At 33.5% G+C, this 22,420-nt stretch overlaps 1 protein-coding gene across 1 annotated transcript in view; it reads left to right on the forward strand.

The window, feature by feature from the left end:
- Positions 1-22,420, forward strand: part of LRP1B (LDL receptor related protein 1B) — a 2,070,284-nt gene that overhangs the window by 1,804,750 nt on the left and 243,114 nt on the right. The window contains exons 61-63 of the mRNA XM_043894665.1: positions 12,055-12,243; positions 13,091-13,239; positions 18,215-18,308. Coding sequence (XP_043750600.1) covers positions 12,055-12,243; positions 13,091-13,239; positions 18,215-18,308 — 432 coding nt within the window. The remainder of the gene's footprint in view (positions 1-12,054; positions 12,244-13,090; positions 13,240-18,214; positions 18,309-22,420) is intronic.

The raw sequence follows: 22,420 nt of genomic DNA on the forward strand, positions 1-22,420 counted from the left end.
TTTGAAAACTTACTAATTTCACATATATTTCTACATTTTTTAAAGAAATAAAAGGCACCAAATGAAGCATACTTAGAGATTCTTCTTAAAAAGCTCTGACTTAACGAGAGGTACATTTATTTAACACAAGGATTAATGTCAAAGAAATTCTGACAATTTACCTAGAAGAAATATTGCAAAAGAGTGAATCTCTCTCCTCCTACTATCCCTTGATATATAATATATGTCCAGTGAGAAATGGCAATTTCACTGTTCTCCAAATTGAAATGCTGTTTTTAAGTTTAAATCTGTTTTTACATAGAAACAGAGTGATTCTAAATATATTCTAATCACAGTGATTCTAAATAATAATATAATTCTTATAGGTCTATATTTTGGGGACTAATTTCTTACCACTCCCAAACCATAATCCTCCCCTGAGAATTTTAGGCTTTGATGATTGATAAGAAGTTCTAAACTTTTATTGGAGCACAAATCTTTGGGTTTGAGTCTCAAACTGGAGAAGGAAAACCCTTAGTACCCTTTAAATGTTGGAGAACCTAAGGATGTGGGTGGGCTGGGATGGGATCCAGTGCTAGAAAGCTTTTTCACCCTAAGATGTGTGTGTTGCTTCTCTGGGTCTCAGTCGCCTCGTCCATAGAAATAAGGGTATTTGGGGAAATGGCATCAAAGGGGAATTCCAGAACTAGAGTTCTAAGCCTCCAGTAGGTGGATCACTTTAGAATTTTTGCCAAATTCTAAAGTTTTAATTTCAGGTTAGTCTTCAATTTAAGCCTGACAGGGGTTGAAAATCTGTAATAATCAGATGTATTTCCTTAATTAAAATCTCAAATTGCCTATCCAATACTCAGTTTTCTCTGAGTGTTACTGCAAAAGTTATTAACATCTTTTAAAGTTGTTATTTATGACCTTATGAAATTGATGAGAGGAGAATACTTATGTTCTTGATAATGATGTTGTATTAGTTGTTTTGCATGTACTATTTATTACTATCATTGTTGATTTTCAGTGGAAATTTTCTTGACTTACTACTGTTGTTCCAAGAGCTGGAACCATCCCCTTATAAACTCATACTTTATCAGAAGTCTACCGTGTTCAAGAAACTGCTTGATGTAACAACACATGCTTTTTTAGTCATTCCATCAAGTGAGCACTATGTGTCATTAAAGTCATTTTGCAGCAAGGAAATAGGTTCAGAGGTTAAGTAATTTGTCTAAAGTCAAAGAGCTTGTCCTTAGAATTTGAATCCAGATCTAACTGGCTCCAAAACCTCTCCCACAGGTCCCCTTGTCTTTGAAAGGTTGGCTGATGGATTTGTTGTCTGCTTTCTATAGTTTCTAATAGCAACAGTTACAGCATAAATGCACTGTTACACAAATAGAAGTATATCCATACTTGAATTTTTTCAGATGTACAAAGTAGACATAGATAAGTTCAAAACATTAGAGAAATTAGCAAACAAAAACTTAAGTTATCAAAACATAATTATTCTAAATGAAAGTGTGTCTCTTGTTAAATCTAATTTTTGTATATTTATTTAGAGGGGTGAAGAAAGCAGTCATGTTAATAACGTACACCTTGCTTTACATAGGGGCATTTTGATCTTACTGTTTGCTCTTTCCAAACTAACTTCATCTGTTGCCTATGGGAAAACTTCTAAATCTTATTTGAAAATTGATGTTACATAATTCTGAAATTTGAACACAGCAAAGATCTTTTGTCATTAATTTTCTGTGTTGAAAGAATAGCTTTCTGTGAATAAAATGTCTACAAAATAGGTTACAAATATGTTCCGAGAAAAATTTCAGCCTTCATTCTGCTCATCTTCATGTTAGAGATTCTGTTTCCCATTTAATAAAAAGAAAATGAAATACCAGAAAATTACATTTAGATAACAATTTCATTCTTCCTGTTTTTATCAAAGAACATAAATTCTTTTTGTGTGAGTTGCCATTGAACTTGAGATAGAGAGGTAGTTTCTTGACAAAAAGACTGAAAATATTGTGTAAATAGTAATAACAAAAGGGTGAGCTAAAAGAAACATTGTTGACCTTGAGTTTTAAAATGCTTTGTTCTAGTAATTTTTTTCAGAATATTCCTCTTTGGGTCACTGAATGATTTAACCTTGTGTTAAATCAGTTTGGCCATGTACATTTTTAATCCAGCATACTGGAAAAACATACACTCATAACTACTAATTTCTCAGAAGAGTAATCATTGGTTATGATTCTAAACTACAGTTTATCACTGAACTGTCTATTTTGTGGAAAAATTGTTTAAAATTCATGCAATTATGTTGACAATAATTTGTTTCTCTGCTCCTAGACCTGAATCCTCATGTAGTGTCAGTATTGTAGACCACCTCTTTTGCTTGGTTATTGTTCTGGGACTCTCGTTTGTGTTTTGAGGGGGCAGTTCTGTGCTTGGACTTAAAAATCCATATCATAACCCATGCAGCGATCATCTAATCAATGTTGGGAAAATAATCCAGATCTCAGCATGCTACTGGTGAAATAGTGAAAGTCTATTTAATTGGTTTTGTTCTGAGGGGGGAAAACACTGAAAAAGACAAAGGGAGTATTTTGTGCTTATATATCCTGCAACTCTGTAGCTGTTGCACTTAGGTTTTCAGAAAATGTAAATATTCATTGAAGCCCACTGAAAAAAGGCTGAGAATCTAATAAACATCATCATCCAATTTTACAATATTCTAGAGTGTTTCTTCCTTAGTAAGATATTGCATTTTAGTGCTTTTGAAAAACTTCCCTATCATTCACAGTCCATTACAAACAGTTGACTTCACAGGCTATTTTATGCCAACAGTGTTGATGTGCTGCTGTTTACAATACAATAAAAGTTAATGGAAGGGAGCAAAATGCAATTCAGTTACTATAGAAATGTTCCTGAACCAGTAAAATAAATTGAAATTAACTGCCATTTCTAAAAATTCTTAGAATTTCAGTGTCAATCATGTCCTTTACTTTTGTTTCTTAAATAGAACATGTTACATTAAATTGTGTATATGTTTAAACAGATTATTAGTTTGCAAATGTCACATATGTTCCATATACTATTTTAAAATACAATTTCAAGTATTACCATAATTTAACTTTTTCAGCCACTTTCAACAGCGTTATCTATCCCAACTATGATATGGTACAGCCTTGGGGATTAGTAAATTTAGTTTTGGTTAGGTTACTCTCTAATTTAGGCAAGTTGCTTTGCCACACTATAGTTCAAAGTTCTTATCCATAAAACAGATAATCAGTCAGTGATTTTCTAATATTTCTTAAAGGAATTGACTGAGGTTGAAACTGGGACAGAGGAGGTCTGTTCTACCAATTAGTATACTTATCCCTAGTTATTCCTAGGACTACTAGATCACACTTGAAAATGCTTATAATACATTATATTCTCCTCTGTTTTTATTCTAGAAGCATATTCATAGTTGTAGGAATGTGTGAAGACCGGATAGTACATTCATGCAAATGGCTTTACCTGATAATCTGTCCCAAAGGCAAAGTGCTTTTCAAAGACTTCAGCTTTCATTAGGACTCTCAAACAAAAACATTCCTAATGCATACGTATGTGGAGTGTCATAACTTTTATTTGCTACTGATGATCAGCTCTGAAAATACATTTCCAAGTATCTGTAAAGTTTTGTATCACCAGTAGAAAAGTCCGGAGAGTTTCAAAGTGACTGGAATATATCTTTATGAAGTGCATATAGCAGTGTTTACATCAGAGATTAGAGAGCAGTGTCATCATCAAGAGAAGATATTTATAGGCACAGTCCAGTTTTCAAAATAAAAGAACTATAATTTATGTTGCGTGCTGATACATCCTCACATTTATTAACAAAATACCCTTTTTAAAGATAAAATATTAAAGTCGCCATCTGAGAAGTGAAAGGTGCCAGTTGCTCAGTCGTGTCCAACTCTTTGCGGCCCCGTGGACTGTAGCCCTCCAGGCTTCTCTGCCCATGGAATTTTCCAGGCAGAAGTACTGGAGGGATTGCCATTTCCTCTTCCAAAGCATCCTCCTGACCCAGAGATCAAACCCATGTCTCTTGTGTCTCCTGAATTTGCAGGTAGATTCTTTACCACTAGCATCACCTGGGAAGCCCATATATGAACTTATATTACGAATAATTTAAAAATATACAAGTAAGGGACAAGTGAGGCCAATACAGGTGGCCACCTGATGCAAAGAGGTGAATCATTGGAAAAGGCATTGATGCTGGGAAAGTTTGAAAGCAAAAGAAGAAGAGGGTTTCAGGGTGAGATGGTTAGACAGCATCACTGACTCAATGGATATGTACTTGAGCAAACTCTGGGAGATAGTGGAGGACAAGGAAGACTGGCTGGCTGCAATCCACGGGGTCACAAAGAGTTGGACACAATTTAGTAACTGAACAACAAGTGAGGAAGGGAAAGGGATTAAATTATATTAAACTAAATATTCCTAATCTATGTAGAAAGTATATATTATTTGAGGTGGTAAGTAGACAAAAGGAGGCAAGGAATTCTGGAAAAGGATAGGCAAATGATGCCTTCTGCCTTTTTAATAATGGCTTTAATTTAAAGAAGGTCTCTAAATAATTTCTATAATTTACCACTATATATTACATTTATTTAAAAAGTTTATAGATGTAAGTGCCCCACTGTAAACTACTGCATTAAAGAGGAACACATAACTTTTATTTGCACATTTAATCAGTGTCAGTATTCAAAATCAGCCACATATAGTAGACACCGTGGTAGAATTAGCCCATATCTGCTGTGCACTATGACATATGCTGAAAGGAAGAACTTTATTTTTCCTGCTCTTCAGGGTCTCAGTGATGGATGAACTTATTGAAAGATACTATTTTTGTTGGCAAAAATAAATTTTGAACATTTTATCATCCTATTTGCTATGTTGACTATTCTTAGTGTTTCTACCATTTGTTAATGCTTTTCTTCATTTTGAACAATGGATTATGGATGCATTTGCCTGAATTTTTTTTTTTTTGGTAGTATTGTTTCCATTAAGTATGATTGTATTAAAGAGTAGGCAAATGTTCAAATGTTCATGGAGCAAATGTTAAGTGGAACATTTTGTAGCCCGTTGTAGATGGTTCTGAGGAAATAATTATTTTTAAAAAATCTTCTGCAGATAATAACACTGAAGGGGATGCATAATTACTAAAAAAGATTGAATGTTCTAGACCCAAAGGGTACATAAAGCATACTGCTTTTGATTGGACATTTGTAACTAAAACTATTGACTCAGCAGCAGTCATTGTCTGGAAATTAGTATACTGTGGCGCCATTTTGCACTCCACCCACTCCCCTCCATTACTCTTCATAAACTAAAAACTGCTATTCACCCATATACCCACCACAGTCATGAATCTTCCACTTTCTTTGACATATTAAACCAGTTTCTTCCGTCTTCTAGTTTCATCATCTGTTTATCAGCCTTCATTCCTTCTGTAGCCCTTGATTCATCTCACCTCATTTTTTGAATGCTAATTGTTTTTCTTTGTTTAATTTCTTCCTTTTTGGTTTTCATGTTCTACCTTTTAAATTAATCCTCTGATTTCTCTACATCCTGGATTGCACATTATCCTTTTAGAAAGAAGTTGAGGAAATTGTTAGTGTCAAGGTCTCAGAAAAGAGGATTGGTGAAGATCCTGATCTTCTCTTCTGAGTCAGGCTATTTCAGTCAGACTAAATAGGCTGCACAGTACTGCATGGAAAATGTCTGTCACTGAGGGTTTTCATTCAGGGAAGAGATATGTGAGATGGAAAAAAAAAAATATTGGAAGCATTAACTGGAGGGAGTTCTAGTCTCTCTACCTTTGTATCTTTGCCATGTTCTGTGTGCTAGAAAGCTGACTTCTGTGGACTGCATCACCCCAGCTCTTTTACCATTCAGCCTCAGACTGGATTTAAACCATGGGAAGAATTGACAGGAGATTAACTAGTGGAAGAAGAAAGAAACCGGAGTATTCATTTATCCCCTTTCCCTCCATGCCCGATCACAGTGGTTTAGCAGGGGCTGAACTCCTCCACCAATTGTCCTCTGCCATCGGTGCACGTGTGCTTAGATGCTTCAGTTATGTCTGACTTTTTGCAGGCACATTGCCTGCCAGTCTCTGGACTGTAGCCCACTAGGCTGCTCTGTCCATGAGGTTCTCCAGGCAAGATTACTGGAGTGGGTTGCCATGCCCCCTTCAGGTCTACTCTGGGTAGGTGGCTCTTTTTCCTTCATTACAGTTTTCACCAGCTTCTGGTAACAGATTCAGGAAAGGACTTAATCTATCATCAGTTCCTTAGCCACACTTCTGTAAATTATATTGAGAAAATAATATAATTGCTTGTACAAAGACTGACTTCTTTCAATTAAAGTCTTTTCAATTATCATTAAAAAATGTGTTCCCTGTTTACTATAGGAAACTTGGCTGACACAAAAAGACTGGAAGAGTTTAAAAGTAATGAGAGGAGTTAGACTAATTTTGTTATGTTTCAATGTGAAAGAATGTGAAACTTTACTTGGGGCAGTGGCACCAAAATTAAGAAAAACGGAGTCTTAAAATATATTAAAAATCAAAACATGAATCATTTAACATCAATATTTTATTTCATATGCTTATTGATTTTAAAGTTTTATGACATTAGGCTTCTAAACTGTAAGTGTAGAGTGAGGGTCAGGTTGACTTTATTGGATCATTGAGGTTTTCCAAACAATACATAAATTCTTATAACCAAAAGAAAAGAAAAATCAATATTCAAGTTACTCTGTAATTTTAATTCCTTCATAAAAATAACTATATAATTTGGTGGTTGCATTCTATGAATTTTGTTCTTCTTTTAAAAATATTTATAATAGTTTTTAAATAAAAAAAGTAAAAATTGCTCTGTATAATATTTTAAAATAGCACCTATATCCTTGAAGTAAATCTTAGAGAAAAAATAAGAAAAAACACAGAACATCAGTAGTAAAATGTCTATTTAAGTACTAACTATAATTTCTATTTAAGATCAAAGATTTGTTGCTGTTATTCAGTCACTAAGTCATGTCCAACTCTTTGTGACCCCATGGGCTACAGCATGCCTGGCTTCCCTGTCCTTCACTATCTCCCAGAGTTTACTCAAACTCATGTCCATTGAGTTGTTGATGCCATCCAACCATGTCACCTCTCTAGTCCCCTGCTCTTGTCCTCAATTTTTCCCAGCATCAGGGTCTTTTCCAGTGAGTTGGCTTTTCACATCAAGTGGTCAAAGTATTGGAGCTTCAGCATAAGTCCTTCCAATAAATATTCAGGGTTGATCTGAATCTGCCATTATTCCAATGCAATATCTTACTCCAAACACCAACTATGCGATTTTAAACCAACCAAAGATGAGTTCTGTGTTATTGGTTCATATTGTTCTTAAGCATTTAAACTAGGTTAGTCCAAAATATAAAATTAGATTGGTATAATCCAGGAATGTAATTATTTAACATGATAAATAATATTCAAAAAAATGAATAATCAAGAGTATTGTAATAGAGTACCTCTAACTGTGAGGCAACAGTTAAGCTGAAAGCATATTTTGTACTTTCAATTTTTCTGTTTATTGTAATTACTAGGAACCTAATCAGGATTGCATCCAACTAGACTAACAGGGAAAAACTCCACAAAGGAATATTTCTTTGATTTATTTTTTGCCAAATATCAACTTCTTTCTCCTGATACATGTAGTCTATGAAATAAAAATTAGGAGCCTAGTGCTTGAGCGGAATGCTGGAACAGTACAATAAATAATGCTGTTACACAGAATAGAGGCCTAACTACAGAAAGCAGCTTTAAAATAGTTTTTAAATATATAATAAGTACCTGTTAAACTGCAGCCTACGCAACGCTTCTGTTTTTCTTCTGTCTTTTGTGTGTCTACTGAATACCTGTAAAATGAAAGTTTCTTTGCATTTATTTTTTGCATTTTTCTTTTAGTTAAACAAAGGCAGTCTTATGTTTGAAAGTGGGGGCATATTATTTTTCTCTTAAAAAGGATAACCATTATCATTTTGAGAAAACATTGACTACTTTTTTCATAAAATCAATGATATCTTAGTAAGAATTTGTTTGTTTAATGTTTCCCTCACAACATCACATTTCATATTTATATTATATATATATATATAGTTTATTTTGTGAGCTCCACTAACTACCAAATTACATTGCAAGATGTCTTTTTGTTGCTCTGTATTATGTATATGTATATAAAATACATATATGTATATACTATGCAAATATATTGTGGGCTTCCCTGGTGGTTTGATGGTAAAGAACTTGCTGGCAATACAGGAGACCTGGGTTCAATCCCTGGGTCAGGAAGATTCCCTGGAGAAGGGAATCACTACCCGCTACAGTATTCTTTTGTGCAGAATTCCGTGGACAGAGGAGCCTGGTGGGCTGCGGTCCATGGGGATGCAAAGAGTGAGACACAGCTGAGCGACTAACACACACTTCCATATATATTACAGATATGTTGTAGGTACACACGCATACATATGTACGCATGTACATACATATCTATAAGGTAAAAATAAGTAAATAGAGATACAACCCAAAATAAGCAATTTTACTTTTCTCATTCTAAATCAGGAACGTTTCTCATAACAAAGTATATAAGGCTCAGATACCTTATTTACTCCCAGTGTAGTCTGAACTCTCCGTGAATTGATGGAAAAATAACCATGGCATTCATTCATTTATGCTTATCATTTATCAGTTAATAAATAGGAATTTTTTCACAGAAAATTTGTCAAATAACTCTTGTGAAGAAATTGTAGGTTCTAAAAAAGAAATGAAGGCATACTGACAAGTTATGAGCCAAACCCTGGGAAATGCAATATGTAAAGGTTTTTGTTTGTTTTGCTCTCTTTTGTTTTTCTTAATTTTTATTGGCATTGTTTGCAGTATTAGGGAACACATCACTATCTTTTAGTAGTTTGTTGGAGCCACTATATTGTTACAGAGGTGTGAGACTGGATTTCATAGTTGGTGTTTTTACTTCATTTATTTTCTCTAGAAGAGAGATTCTGATGGCTGTGTTTGATGCTTGTGGTTTGGGAAATAAGCATGTATACCCAATCAATAGGCCTGAAGTGAGCTTTTAAAGCCACTAGTGATAGCCCTCTTCTTTGTCAATATCACACAAGAAATTGAATCAAACAGATGGCCACTGGGCAAATGGACTGATTTTCTTCACTTTGACCTGACTTTTCTATGTGCTTTGTACATTCAGCTATGTGCCATTCTTCTCTGAAATGAGTTCATCTTTCTGATCTCTATTTACTTATATGACTATCTGATAACAGGGTTTCTGGTGGACAGTCACTGCATACTTAGAGGTAGCAAACTTGCCCTTACCTTAAATCTCCCCGTGTCTGAAAATGACATTAATGGAACTGATTTCAAGTAATTAAATAAAATGATTTTCACATGGAGCTTAAGAATTAGTTCCATTGTTTTAGATGCTTGTGTTAGTTTTCTAAGGCTGCCATAGACTTGGAGGATTAAACCACAGAAGTGTATTTTCTCATAGTTCTGGAGGTTGGGAGTCCCAGATCAAGATGTTGGCAGGCTTGGTTTCTCCTGAGGCCTCTCCCTTTGGCTTGTGGTTAACTGTCTTCCTGGTGTGCCTTCACGCGGGCTTTTCTCAATATATACACACCCCTAGTGTTGCTTTCTTCTTATAAGAACACTGTTATATTGAATTAAGGTCCCACTCATAGGGCCTTCATTTAACTTCCCTTACTTCTTTAAAGGCCCTATCTTTAAATACAGGGATATTGAGGTCTAGGGTTTCAACATATGAATTTTGAAAGGACACAATCCGGTTCACAACCACACTTGACCTCACTAGGATGGCTTTCTCTAAGTCATGGCTAGTAGCCAAAGTGGCAAAGAACTCAAAAGCCAGCAATCTGAATTAGATTCAAATACCAATATCTTCATTTACTAGTTTTTTTTTTTCCCCATCCTCTCTGGTCAAATTACTTGTTTTCCAGATTTTATCTTTGCTTTTTTATCTTAAAGTGAGGTCAACTATTTCATGATGGAGTTGTTTTGAGTATCAAATGAATAGGTGTACAAAGTTGAAATCCTTCTACAGGGTTTCCCAGTCTCAGAACTATTGATGCTTGGGCCTGATAACTCTTCCTTCTGGGACCAGAATTGCCTCCCATACTCACTGAGAACCAAGGGTCTATTTTCTGGCACCCATGGGCTGAATAAGTGTCAATTTTAGTTCCTTATTGAATATTTCAACAGACTATGCTACTTTTGAGATGCTAAAAGATAAGTTCCTACAATAATTTCACTTTTTGTATAGAAGTTAATCAAATCTCTGGTTGGCTCAGATTGTTTTAAAGTGGTGATTAATTTTTGAACCCCTAATTAATGATGTAATTACTTTCTTGTCATCTAAGGAAATCTGAGTTGAATATTTCTGAGACTTTCATTTTTTTCTGAAAATGTTTATTTTATTTTGGAAAATTTCAAACAAACACATTTATTGAAAAATTGTTTTGATGATCACATATCACCAAGAGTCATCCAATTATTAACATTTTGCCATATTTGTTTATCTTTAAGAAATGAACTTGTTTCATTTTGGTAAAATGTCCTACTGTTCATCTTTGTTTATCCAATTCTACTTATCACTGTGTCAATGGGCTCCACATCTGGTAGTTACATGGATAATTCAGTTTGAGTTTCTGATCAAAGTGTGCACATCTGAATTTTTCTTAATTTCTTTACATCCTTCATATGCATAGTCTGTTCTTAGATGGACTTCTGACTAGACACTACATTATTTATAGTAGCCAGTGAGTCTTATTTCTTTTGTTTCTACATTTTCTTAGTCATAGTGAATTCTCTGATCATATTTGGCCCACCTGAGTGAAAGTAGCAAATTATTAGATCAAAAATTCTGCCTCTGGTTAATAATATAAATTTACCCAGCATTTAAAAAGTAAGACTATAAACCTCCTGGAAAAAAGTGAATTATATTTTAAATTTTTTAGTTTTTCAGTGACTGTTGAATATCAAACATTAATTCTGTCATTAAAATCTAATCTATAAAAAAGTGCATATTACCTAGATAGTACCTTTTTTCATTAATGAACATATTGCAGGATTTCTAAAAGTAGATCTGAAAATTTATATTGAGAAATATTTTGGAATGTTTGTGCCAATTAGGGAATTTCCATTTTCTTTATTTATTGCTTTTTGTAAAAACAATTGAAGAAACCTCTATCACATTTTAAAATGATTTAACTCCAAACCACCAAACAAATTTATTGCATCTTATTTACCTGATAGGACCCTGGAATCTCTTGAATGAAAAATTTACTTTTGTGATGCTCAGTCTACTATTTACATTTAAACCCAGTCGTGTCATGAACGTATAACTATAAAACAATTTTAATCTGCAACTAAACAGGTTTATGATAGCTAAATCTGCATGATGCATTGTTATTTATCACATTTATATTTCTCCATCCTGATCCCAGCTTATTTTGCAAGTAAAAATAGTCATAAAACCTCAGTGACTAAAATGGTTAATAGTAGTCTTATAGTCACTCTGTCTCCAGGTAGATAGATGTTTCATCCCGGATATATACTTTAGTCCATTTAAAAGTGGGAGAAAGCAGTACAGTGACCTGTGACTTTAAGGAGGATTTTAGTTAAAAACAACCGGATGGAGATATACATATATGTAGTTTTTAAAAGTTGGATGTTATTTGTTTCTGGTGAAGCAGTCTTTACTTTTGAGCAGGACCGAATTCATTTTCTTCCCAGTGGTTGAACCAATCTAAACCTGAGCAGAGCAATCCTGCACTAGATCCTGCATTCTCTTAACTGGTAATAAAGAACCTTGCCGGCCTGACAGGTTGTCACAGCAATTATTCACATGAAGTTCTGTCGCAGTTGTATCTGTCAGCCCATGTAGTATTGAATATTTTAACTGGCAGTCTTCCAAGACTGAACATTAATCTTACCATCTCCTATTACAGTCCCTAATCAAGATATTCCAGGGGTGATTGCACTAACATTGTTTGAAGACTACATCTACTGGACTGATGGGAAAACCAAGTCACTCAGCCGTGCCCATAAAACCTCGGGAGCAGACAGACTCTCACTGATTAACTCATGGCATGCCATCACAGATATCCAGGTGTATCATTCTTATAGACAACCTGATGGTAATTATTCTTTCCATGATTTCCATAAATGCATCAACATCTTTTAGTAACATTCCATTTTTTGTTTCCTTTAGGGTTAAGGATAAATTTATTTCTGAGGAAGATTATTAGATTTCATTGCTTAGAATAATTGTATAGAATGCATTCAGCTGATATAAAAAACTGCTGTTAAGGGATATGGTTTCAAGATCAATAAAACTGCAAGGAATTGTTGATTTGTTGAAATCATATTAAGCTAAATGACATGAGTACAGATAGCTGGAGAAGTGAATACTGCATTCTTGAAATCATTTATTTACAAAATGGTTATAGGATTCCAGTTTCTGGAGTGCTAGGTGAAAGAAACTATATTTAAGTACTTCTGGGGATCCAAAAATGAGAACTGTATCAAGCATATGTCTAGTAGGGATTCTATCAGGCCATATGGAAGAAAGTTTTGATTATTTTGCTGAAAACATACATTTGGCTTAGAAAAGAAAGCTACTGTCAGATGTAAATCATCATTTCATTATTTTATTTTGCATTTATATTTCTAATCCTATGTATATAGTCATCCAAAATACTGCTACTCTCTTTATTTTTCTGATGGACACTTTTTTCCTACTAAGATACTCACTATTGTAGAAATGCATTCTTAAAATTATTTAATGGTAAAGTAAATATCATAGGGTTATGAGTAGAATTTGTAACAAAATAAAATTATATTTATAATCTTGAAGAGATCTTGATTATGGCATTCTATTCAAATACATGTTATGAAGCTCAAATGTCTTATCTCTAATTGCATATTATATTATTGATCTTGTTTATCATGTTTTTTTTTTTTTTGTCTCTTTCTTACCTGTAGTCTCCAAACACCTCTGTATGATAAATAATGGAGGTTGCAGTCATTTGTGCCTTTTAGCCCCTGGAAAGAGTCACACCTGCGCATGTCCCACCAACTTCTATCTTGCAGCTGATAACAGGACTTGCTTATCCAACTGCACAGCCAGTCAGGTGAGTGGAGTTCTAGAAATCAGTTCATGGCATGTTTGAGGAAATTGTTATAAAGGTTCTGCCTGAGTTTTGTTTACTTAAACCAGTTTTGAAACATCAATTTTTTTGATTTGGTATAACATCAGATAAACATTTCATATATTTTAGAGAGGGCCACAGAGTAAGGGAAAAACAATTTGATGCATATTGTTAAAATGGGACTTTAGGAAATACAAATAGAGTTCAATTGGAAAACAAAAACAAATATGGAGACCATTCTTACACTGACCTACATAGAATAATGATGCAAATCATGAGTGAATATAAGAGAATGTCCACTCAGAGCAGAATCATCAGAGGAGATTTGACCTATTTCAAGATGCCAGGGTGATTGAGACATAAAGTTAAGGATAAGATATATACAGTTTAAACAGACAAACAAAACAAACAAAAAAAGAATTTCCTAGGTAATCTGCTCTGTGTCACCATCTCTACCCTTGTCTCATTCCACAGAGTAAGTGGTATGGAAAAGATAGTTTTTAAAGTATTTTCCAGATATTTTTATTTTAAAATTATATGATCTAAATAATTTCCTTCTGAAATCTTTTGCTTCAAAATATAACATTTTTCAGTATATTTCAGAAGTTATTTTTTCTACTTAATGGCAGTTACATAGACTTAGCTGTTTTACTTCCAAAATTTGAAGAAAAATAATATGGCATTATAACATTTGATTTTAATATTTGAGTAACTATCTTGTTTAAGATAAAATTGCCAAAAATATCATCATGTGATTTCCTTTTAAAAGTGACTAAATTTATTCTTAGGATTCTGTCTTTTGAATGTGTTTGTTTTCCAATTCTAGCAGTAGCAGTGGCACTATGGCAAAAGACTGAATTTCTCTTAGGGTGTGCTTATTTTCAAAGAGAAGCTAATCCTAGCTCAACTTGCCTCTTAAGTTACAACTATGAGGATCATCCTTTAAAGAACTATGCAAATGAACTGCATACTACATACAGCGGTGTGTATAGTGGTTTAGGGGACAGATTCCGAAGCCAGACTCAATATGATGATAACCCTGACTGCTTTAAGTCAGCTGAATTACTTAATATCTTGGCTTTGTTACTTAACTTCTCGAAGACTCAGTTTTTTCATCTTTTAAATGGGAATGATGATATTTCCAGGCATGTGTTATAAAGATTACACATGGGAAAAGTTAAGTGTTGTTGTTCTTGCCTTAGCCCTACAGTACAACCGGAATATACTTGAGTATGTGTACATTTAGTGTGAGCTGCCATCAGGAAGGTGTGATGTCTAGTTGAAAACATATGTCACAGTCTCTCTCTTATTTGCAAAAAAATCTGTCAGTTTAATTATAATCTCACATAAGCAAAGTTCATTACTTTTATAGAACTAGAAATGTGTCACTATGAGAGATAATATAAGCAACCTAGAGGTAAAATGTAAGAGATAAGTCACATCTTTAAAGAAAAAAATATAAGTTCCGTTAATTTTGCTTAGTTTAGACACATTTTCAGTTTAACCTCTAGATTCTTCTGAAATAACCTCTATTCTCTTGATTTGGAGCAGATCAGAGTCCCTCTATTGAGGCCCAACACAGGTTGTAGGTGACTTAGGAGGAATGATGCCTGCCTAAGCCCCTTACTATGTGGTGAGCCTTCTCAGCCAACTGAAAATAAAGCCAAAGGATGCTTGACACACAGATGAAAATCTTCAACAGCAAAACATATATAGTAAAACCTGAACTTTGCTGTAGTCAGAAAAGGAGTAAGATGTTTCAAATTTGTGACTCCATGGACTGCAGCACACCAGGCTTCCCTGTCCATCACAAACTCCTGGAGCTTGCTCAAACTCATGTCCATTGAGTTGGTGATTACTAAGATAGTAAAGCCTAGAATTAGATATACTCAATAGCAAGTTACTAAGATAGTAAATTACTAAGATAGTAATTACTAAGATAGTAAAGCCTAGAATTAGATATACTCAATAGCAAGTTACTAAGATAGTAAATTACTAAGATAGTAATTACTAAGATAGTAAAGCCTAGAATTATGTATACTAAGATAGTAAATTATATATATATATGTATATATAATTATATATGCTCACTAGCAAAAAGTCTGATTAGTCAGTTCAATGAAAACATAAATTAACCTATAAAAGTATTGTTCATATAACTAAAGTACTTCTCAGTTTGGCATCAGTGATTATATGACTGAGATATGTATAATTTTTCAAATACTCCCAATAGTGTTTTGCATGAATTTGAAAAACCAACAATAGCAAGGCAGAACAGTGACGACAGAATATCACGGATCAGATATCTTTGTTTTCAATATTTCCTGAATAAAACAGTTATCACTTTGTCTCATTTTTAAGAAAAAAGTTAATGAAGAGTAAAATTTCAGCTGAACTGTCAGTGAGTGACTGTCCCTATAAGTCTTGTGGTTTACACAGTCATTTTATCATTGATTCTTTTCTGATATAATGGGAGGAAAAAAAGATATACTGTGTACTTCTTTCAGAAAAATCAATTCATAAAAACACCATATTTAGTGAGGCAGATTTTCAAATGAAGCAGATAATTTGTGTACTTCAGAATCATATCAGAAGCATTTTGATAATATTGCATTTTATATGTATCTTACTAAGGGACTTTGATTTGTTATCACTGAGTGGCTGCATCCAATTATACATGCCCAAATATCATTGATTTAAAAAAAAATGAAATAGGCAAATCACACCAATAAGAATTCTGTTAGGATTTAAAGTGAACATATGAAAACCTGGTAAAAAATGAAAATTAGGTCCCATTCTTCTAGTATGAATCACTTCAAATATTATATTTAAATCTTTTTAATTAGAACATTTTTAATAAATTTAAATGAATTTACTTATTTTTAGTGGGGACATTTCCTATTTTGAGTAAATTTCACTACATGTAGTAATTACATTTTATCCATGTATCCATTTTAGTAGGAACATTTAGATTTTTTATAGCTTCTTCTTGTGCATAATTGGCATTCTGCAATTAATTTTATGAGGATATTAGTCTTGGAGAGCATTTACCATGAAGAATGTTTTGTATTTATATTTAGCATTTATCTTTTTAAAGTAACTATATTTAAGTATGAAAAAAAACCCAGACACAAAATAGAAGAAATCTTCCCCTGAGACTAATGATTAAAATGATGTAGTTTAGCATAAGAAATAATAATAAATATATTTTAGCCTGGACTTCCCTTAACTCAAAACCTTTTTATGTCCTTATTAAAAATGAAATGGTGAGTATAATCATCATGTTGTATATCATTCCAACAGTGGGTGTTTATTTAAACCAGAAATATTTTGTAAAATTAAAAAGATGCATTTAAGTATTTTTTAAATCTTGATTAGAGGGGCTTGGAATATACTCAGGAGACTTGAAATTATCTTACTAATGTACTTTGATATACTACAATGACTGGAAATGTTTACTGTTCAGGGCAATTGGATTTGGAGTTAGCCTTATATCCCCAGCAGTCACTATCTATAATAGTAATATTCTTCCTCTGGTATTTTATGAAAACCACAAGAAACATGACCACAGGCTAAGTAAATATGGGAAACTCAGTTGAACTGGGAGATTTTCACTTGGATTCAGTGCTCTGTTCCCTCTTATATTGCCACTGGGTGGGGGGAACTTACTCTTTCATTAATATATATATTAATAATATATGTATGTGCGTGTTAATCACTCAGTTGTGTCCAACTCTTTGCAATCCCATGGACTATAGCCCATCAGGCTCCTCTGTCCACAGGACTCTCCAAGCAAGAATACAGGAGTGGGTTACCATTCCCCTTTCCAAGAGATCTTCCCGATCTGGGGATTGAACCCGGGTCTCTTGCATTGCAGGCAAGATTCTTTACCTATATATGTATATAGGCTTCATGGATATCCAGTGAATATCCATGAATCAGCTCCAGAATATCCAGACAGTTTCAGTAAAGGCTTGCATCAAATTATGCCTTACTTAAAGACAGTAACAGTATTTAAAATGAGCAAACTTTAGCTTGCTAATCCATTTTCATTAGAGAAAATTGAACCTAGGTTATATATTTCTGTGTTACAAATCTGTCTGGCATGCAACATGCTAAGATAAATGCCACCTTGCATTTAGTCACTCACATGGGAATTACAATAAAATTTGTTTTCTTTTTGAGAAGGAATAAATTTTATAAAATATCTTAATATTTTCAATTTCAGAAGAAGGAAAAATTTGAAGTGCTAGAATAAATCTACTAAGTGTATTGACTTTTTTCATGGCAACTATTTATGATGCATGTGCTTTCTATATGGAAAATGTGATTTTCTTTAGTTTCTTCTATCTAATGAGTATACACTGTAACTGAATGTTGCTGACAAAAGGACAAGGTTGTGGTCTGATATCACTGAGGAATAAATTGGCTGAGTTTTCTTGGTCACTGTGTATAGTTGGCCAGTAGAGAAGCTAGTAGGAACAATGTTTCACATTAATTACATTTGCTAAATTAAATTAGTTAAATTAATTCAAATTAGCAAAATGAATTCAACTCAATACCTCTTCCTGGTATCTCTGATGATTTTTAGCCATATTCAGTGTTCAGTAAACTTTTTTCTGTAGAGGGTCAGAAAATCACTATTTTAGGCTTCGTGAATCACATGGTCACTGTAGGAGTTACTAAACTGTTGTGGTGGTGAAAAGCATCCATAGACAATATGTAAATTCAGGAACATGTCTGTGCTCAGGAAATCTCAGGAGGTTTTCTTGAACAAAGTGCTTTCCTCACTGGTCTTTTTGCTCTTGCTGTGCATTTATTGCCTATGGTGGAATGCTCTAAGACTACTACACTTCAGCAGGAGGGTAGGCTAGGCTGCTGTGTCCTGGTGAGTTTTTAAAATATCCATTATATATGAGCTGAGTTCTCTAATCTTTATTTTTTCTTTTTCTCAAAGTTTCGCTGCAAAACTGATAAATGTATTCCATTCTGGTGGAAATGTGACACCGTGGATGACTGTGGTGATGGATCCGATGAACCAGATGATTGCCGTGAGTACACTGGCAGATGTAGGAATTTAGAATTTAGAGCTCCTTAAATTCCCCCAGCTGGAAAACAAAAGTAAGATCTTAAGTTTTGGCTTCTGATAGTTTTGCAAAATTGGAATAGAAAGGTTTTAAATGTCCCTAGTTAAAAATACAACAAAAATTCTGTTATTATCTTGTGTATGTCTCTGATCACTATTACATTTACAGTGACACCATCAGCGATTTGTGTTAGTTTTCACTTTCTTGATTTTTTTTTTAACTTGTAGAATAACTAAATTCTTCATGTAATGATCAACAAAGTAAAAATCATCATGATTTTGACTTGATATATAGTTAACTTAGAAACAAAAATGGCCAAGTTTTCAGAATGCCACTCAATGACTGAAATCTTGCCTTTAAAGGTCACAGCCCTTCAACTTTCCTGTCAGTATTAAAATACTGTAAAGTCTGTAAAAGTTATATTTTTTCTAATATAAGTCATTAGTTGGCTCTTAGGCAATTCACAGTGCTCTTAATAGTTGCCTTAAAGTAGCTACCAATTATATCGTGACATTTGACGATCATTGGCTTGGTTAGGTTCTTTTTATTAATTAATTTATTTTTATATATCTTTGGTAACCTAGCTTTTAATAGTCAATCAGGAGACTTTTCCTTGATAGCTGTTTATAGTTCACTCCACAGGTCACTCCAATACTGTCCTGTCAGGTTGAAGATACTTGCAGTCAATCATGATAATTCCCTCAACATCCCAGTGGATTGTTGCCATGATTTGGTCTTGACAGTTGAATTCGAGATCAACATCCCTGCACTAAAGAAAGACAATGCTTTGTCTTAGTGAAAGCTAGATATTTTCTGCTGTAGAACTCTCCACCAAATAATTACAAAACTGTTTTGAAGTTAGGGCCTCTAGATGGTTACTTGAATGAGCTATATTCCATCTCTCTGGTCACTACCGAGTGTATCAAACATTTGAAGATTTTGTCACATATTCCATTTATATGTTTACAAGCAGTAAATAATATCTTCAGTGAGAAGGAAAAAAGCATTAAATAATATATTCAGTGAGAAGGAAAAAAGTCATTGTTTTTCTATTATTATTTTTCTTTTTCTGAAAAGTTCATTACTCTTTGATTTTTTTAAATATAGTTTTTGTTTTCACTATGATGGACAACATATGATGAGAAGTATCTATGTGGCATAGGTATACAATTATGAATGAATCACTTTTTTAAGTTTTTGAATTAAAAAGAATCAAGAATCAAGGAACAAGGAATTATGGTTGAGATTGAGATTGAGATTTACATATTGAAATGTGTTAATTTTCTCACAGTAAAGTAAACTCTCCTGTTAAATAGTAAAATAAATACAACTTATTTTTGTAATTTGCAGAAATGCACAATTGTTAGTTAGTTTAGTTCTCATATTATGGGGACCTTTCTGGTCCAGTTTTACTGAAGTGTGTTTTTAAAGAATTATCCCATAATGACCTGCAGATTAAGTCAATAGCACACAATGATACCCCTTCTCATATATTACAACTCCTGAACTCTTATTTTAATCTTGACTGAGATTTCATGTTGTAACCATACTGATATGAAATATAAACTACAGATTTAGTATAACAAACTTTTTACATTTATCCACCACTTTCAGAATATTTGGTGAACAAATATAACTTTATTGTCTTTCAAGAGGAACTGAAGAGACATCTGATATCTAGGAGTCTCTGTATGATCCTTATCCTGGTTAAATACCAATACTACATGTTTTTATTGGTGATATTATCTCTGTGATCTTTTAGTAAATGATCTATTACTTAGAGTTGACGGGTTAACAGCACTGAACATCTGTAGGCATGACACTTTATTTTGAGAGCCATGGTGGGGTGGAAAATGATAAACATGAGTCTCTTGCATGCTTATTAATAGGATTCATTTCTGAGTAGCCATATTATCAAAATTTGCAGGTATTAAGAACCACTGACAATACCAATAATTTCACCTGAAAAAGCAGAGAAGCTTGATTACAGGTTCACATACTTTCAAACTTCAATAATGTTATTTATGTAAATGAAGTTAAAGTGAGGCATCAAGAATTCTCTGGCATCATAAGTTTGTAGTTATACATCCTATAGTACTCAAAATATCAAGGATCATTCTAGAGACCAATTTAAAGGTCACATAGGCTTCTCAGTTATTTAACAGGCGTGAAACTCCTTTAACAGTTAAACCCAACTTATGGAAAAGTTTTGGACAACCTCATTTATAATGGGCGAGATAACTGTGGGAGTGAAGATAGAAGGGACTGTCATAAGTTACTTCAAAATGTTCTGTTTTGTCTTACTTATGGCTCTGAACTGAAATTGGTCTAAAAATTTCTATCATATACCACAAATTTATAAAATAAAGAAAAATACAACAGCAATTATGGGCAAATAAATATTAAAGGAATTCATATATGAAGCAACAGGAAATAGAGGAAACGCACATTTAGAAAAAATTAAGCATCACCAAGTTTAAACATTTTGGAGAAGGCAATGGCAACCCACTCCAAGACTCTTGCATGGAAAATCCCATGGACAGAGGAGCCTGGTGGGCTGCAGTCCATGGGGTTGCTAAGAGTCAGACACGACTGAGTGACTTCACTTTCACTTTTCACTTTCATGCATTGGAGAAGGAAATGGCAACGCACTCCAGTGTTCTTGCCTGGAGAGTCCCAGGGACGGGGGAGCCTGATGGGCTGCCCTCTATGGGATTGCAGAGTTGGACAAGACTGAAGTGACTTAGCAGCAGCAGCAGCAGCAGCAGCAGTTTAAACATTAGTGTGATTAATTAATAAACGTTGTAAACTGAAGGTAAATGACTTCCCACACTTTAAGAACTTGCTTCTATGGAAGCCATTCATATATTAAGATTTTTTTTAATGTTAAGGAAATTTTAATTAATATTTTAATTACTTATAAAGGCATAATTTATTTTCCAAAGAAAATTCAAAATATAATTTATTAATGTTTGATTGACTGATTTGAACTAATAAGCAATGTATTATTAATCTCACAGTCAGTGATTATTAATATACATAAAGATCATCAGTCAAAAGGTGTGTTTATTGTAAGCAACGTAGTCTGTGAGAAGACTTCGGAGTCAGATATGAATTTAAACTTCACCTCTAGCACTTGAAACATGTATATTCTTGGGTGAATTATTGGTATCATGAGACTTACTTCCCTCATTTATAAAATGAACATGGTGATGCCAGGATGAGAAAGTGTTAGTCATTCAACCATGTCTACTCTTTGCAACCCATGGACTGTAGCCTGCCAGGGTTCTCTGTCCATTGGATTTCCCAGGCAAGAATACTGGAGTGGGTAGCCATCTGCTTCTCCTGGCAATCTTCCCAAACTAAGGATCAGACCCGGATCTCCAGCATTACAGGCAGATTCCTTACTGTCTGAGCTACCAGGGTAATGCCAAGTTGATGATGTTATGATGAAATTCAATTAGTAACTGTATGTGAGAAAGATCCTAGCCCAGTGCCTCACACAAACTAGATATTCAATAGTTCCTACTTTGTTGTTATTATTGCTTATATAAAACCAAAGAATATAGCAAAAACTGCTTTATCCTTTAGAAGATATTTATTATAAAAACATATGTATTATATATAAAAATATTTACTAGTTATAAGATATAGTTATAAATATAAAATATTTATAATATATAAATATTAGTAAGATTATAGGAATAAATATCAACAATTCTTATTTAAAATATGTAGTTATAGAAAACATTTGCCTTAAATAATGCTGGGGAATATGTATTGAGGACAGATGTTCCTCTGTTAACACATTATAGACAGAATAGCAATCAAAGAGAAGTAATTTTTTTAAGGGATATTGAAATAACTTTTAAAAAATTTACAATAAATTGCAGTCTGCAAAAAAAAAAAAAAAAAAATTACAGTCTGCCATTTAGCCTCCCAATACCATGTCTTTGAAATGAAGAGATATTTAAATGTTTTCAATAACATATATATATTTACATTTATATGTTGTTAATATCTTTGTTCTTACTGTTAGTTTATAAAATGCAATCTGGAGGCCACCCGAGTTGATC

The sequence above is a fragment of the Cervus elaphus genome, chromosome 33 (assembly GCF_910594005.1).
Source record: "Cervus elaphus chromosome 33, mCerEla1.1, whole genome shotgun sequence".
Lineage (NCBI taxonomy): Eukaryota > Metazoa > Chordata > Mammalia > Artiodactyla > Cervidae > Cervus > Cervus elaphus.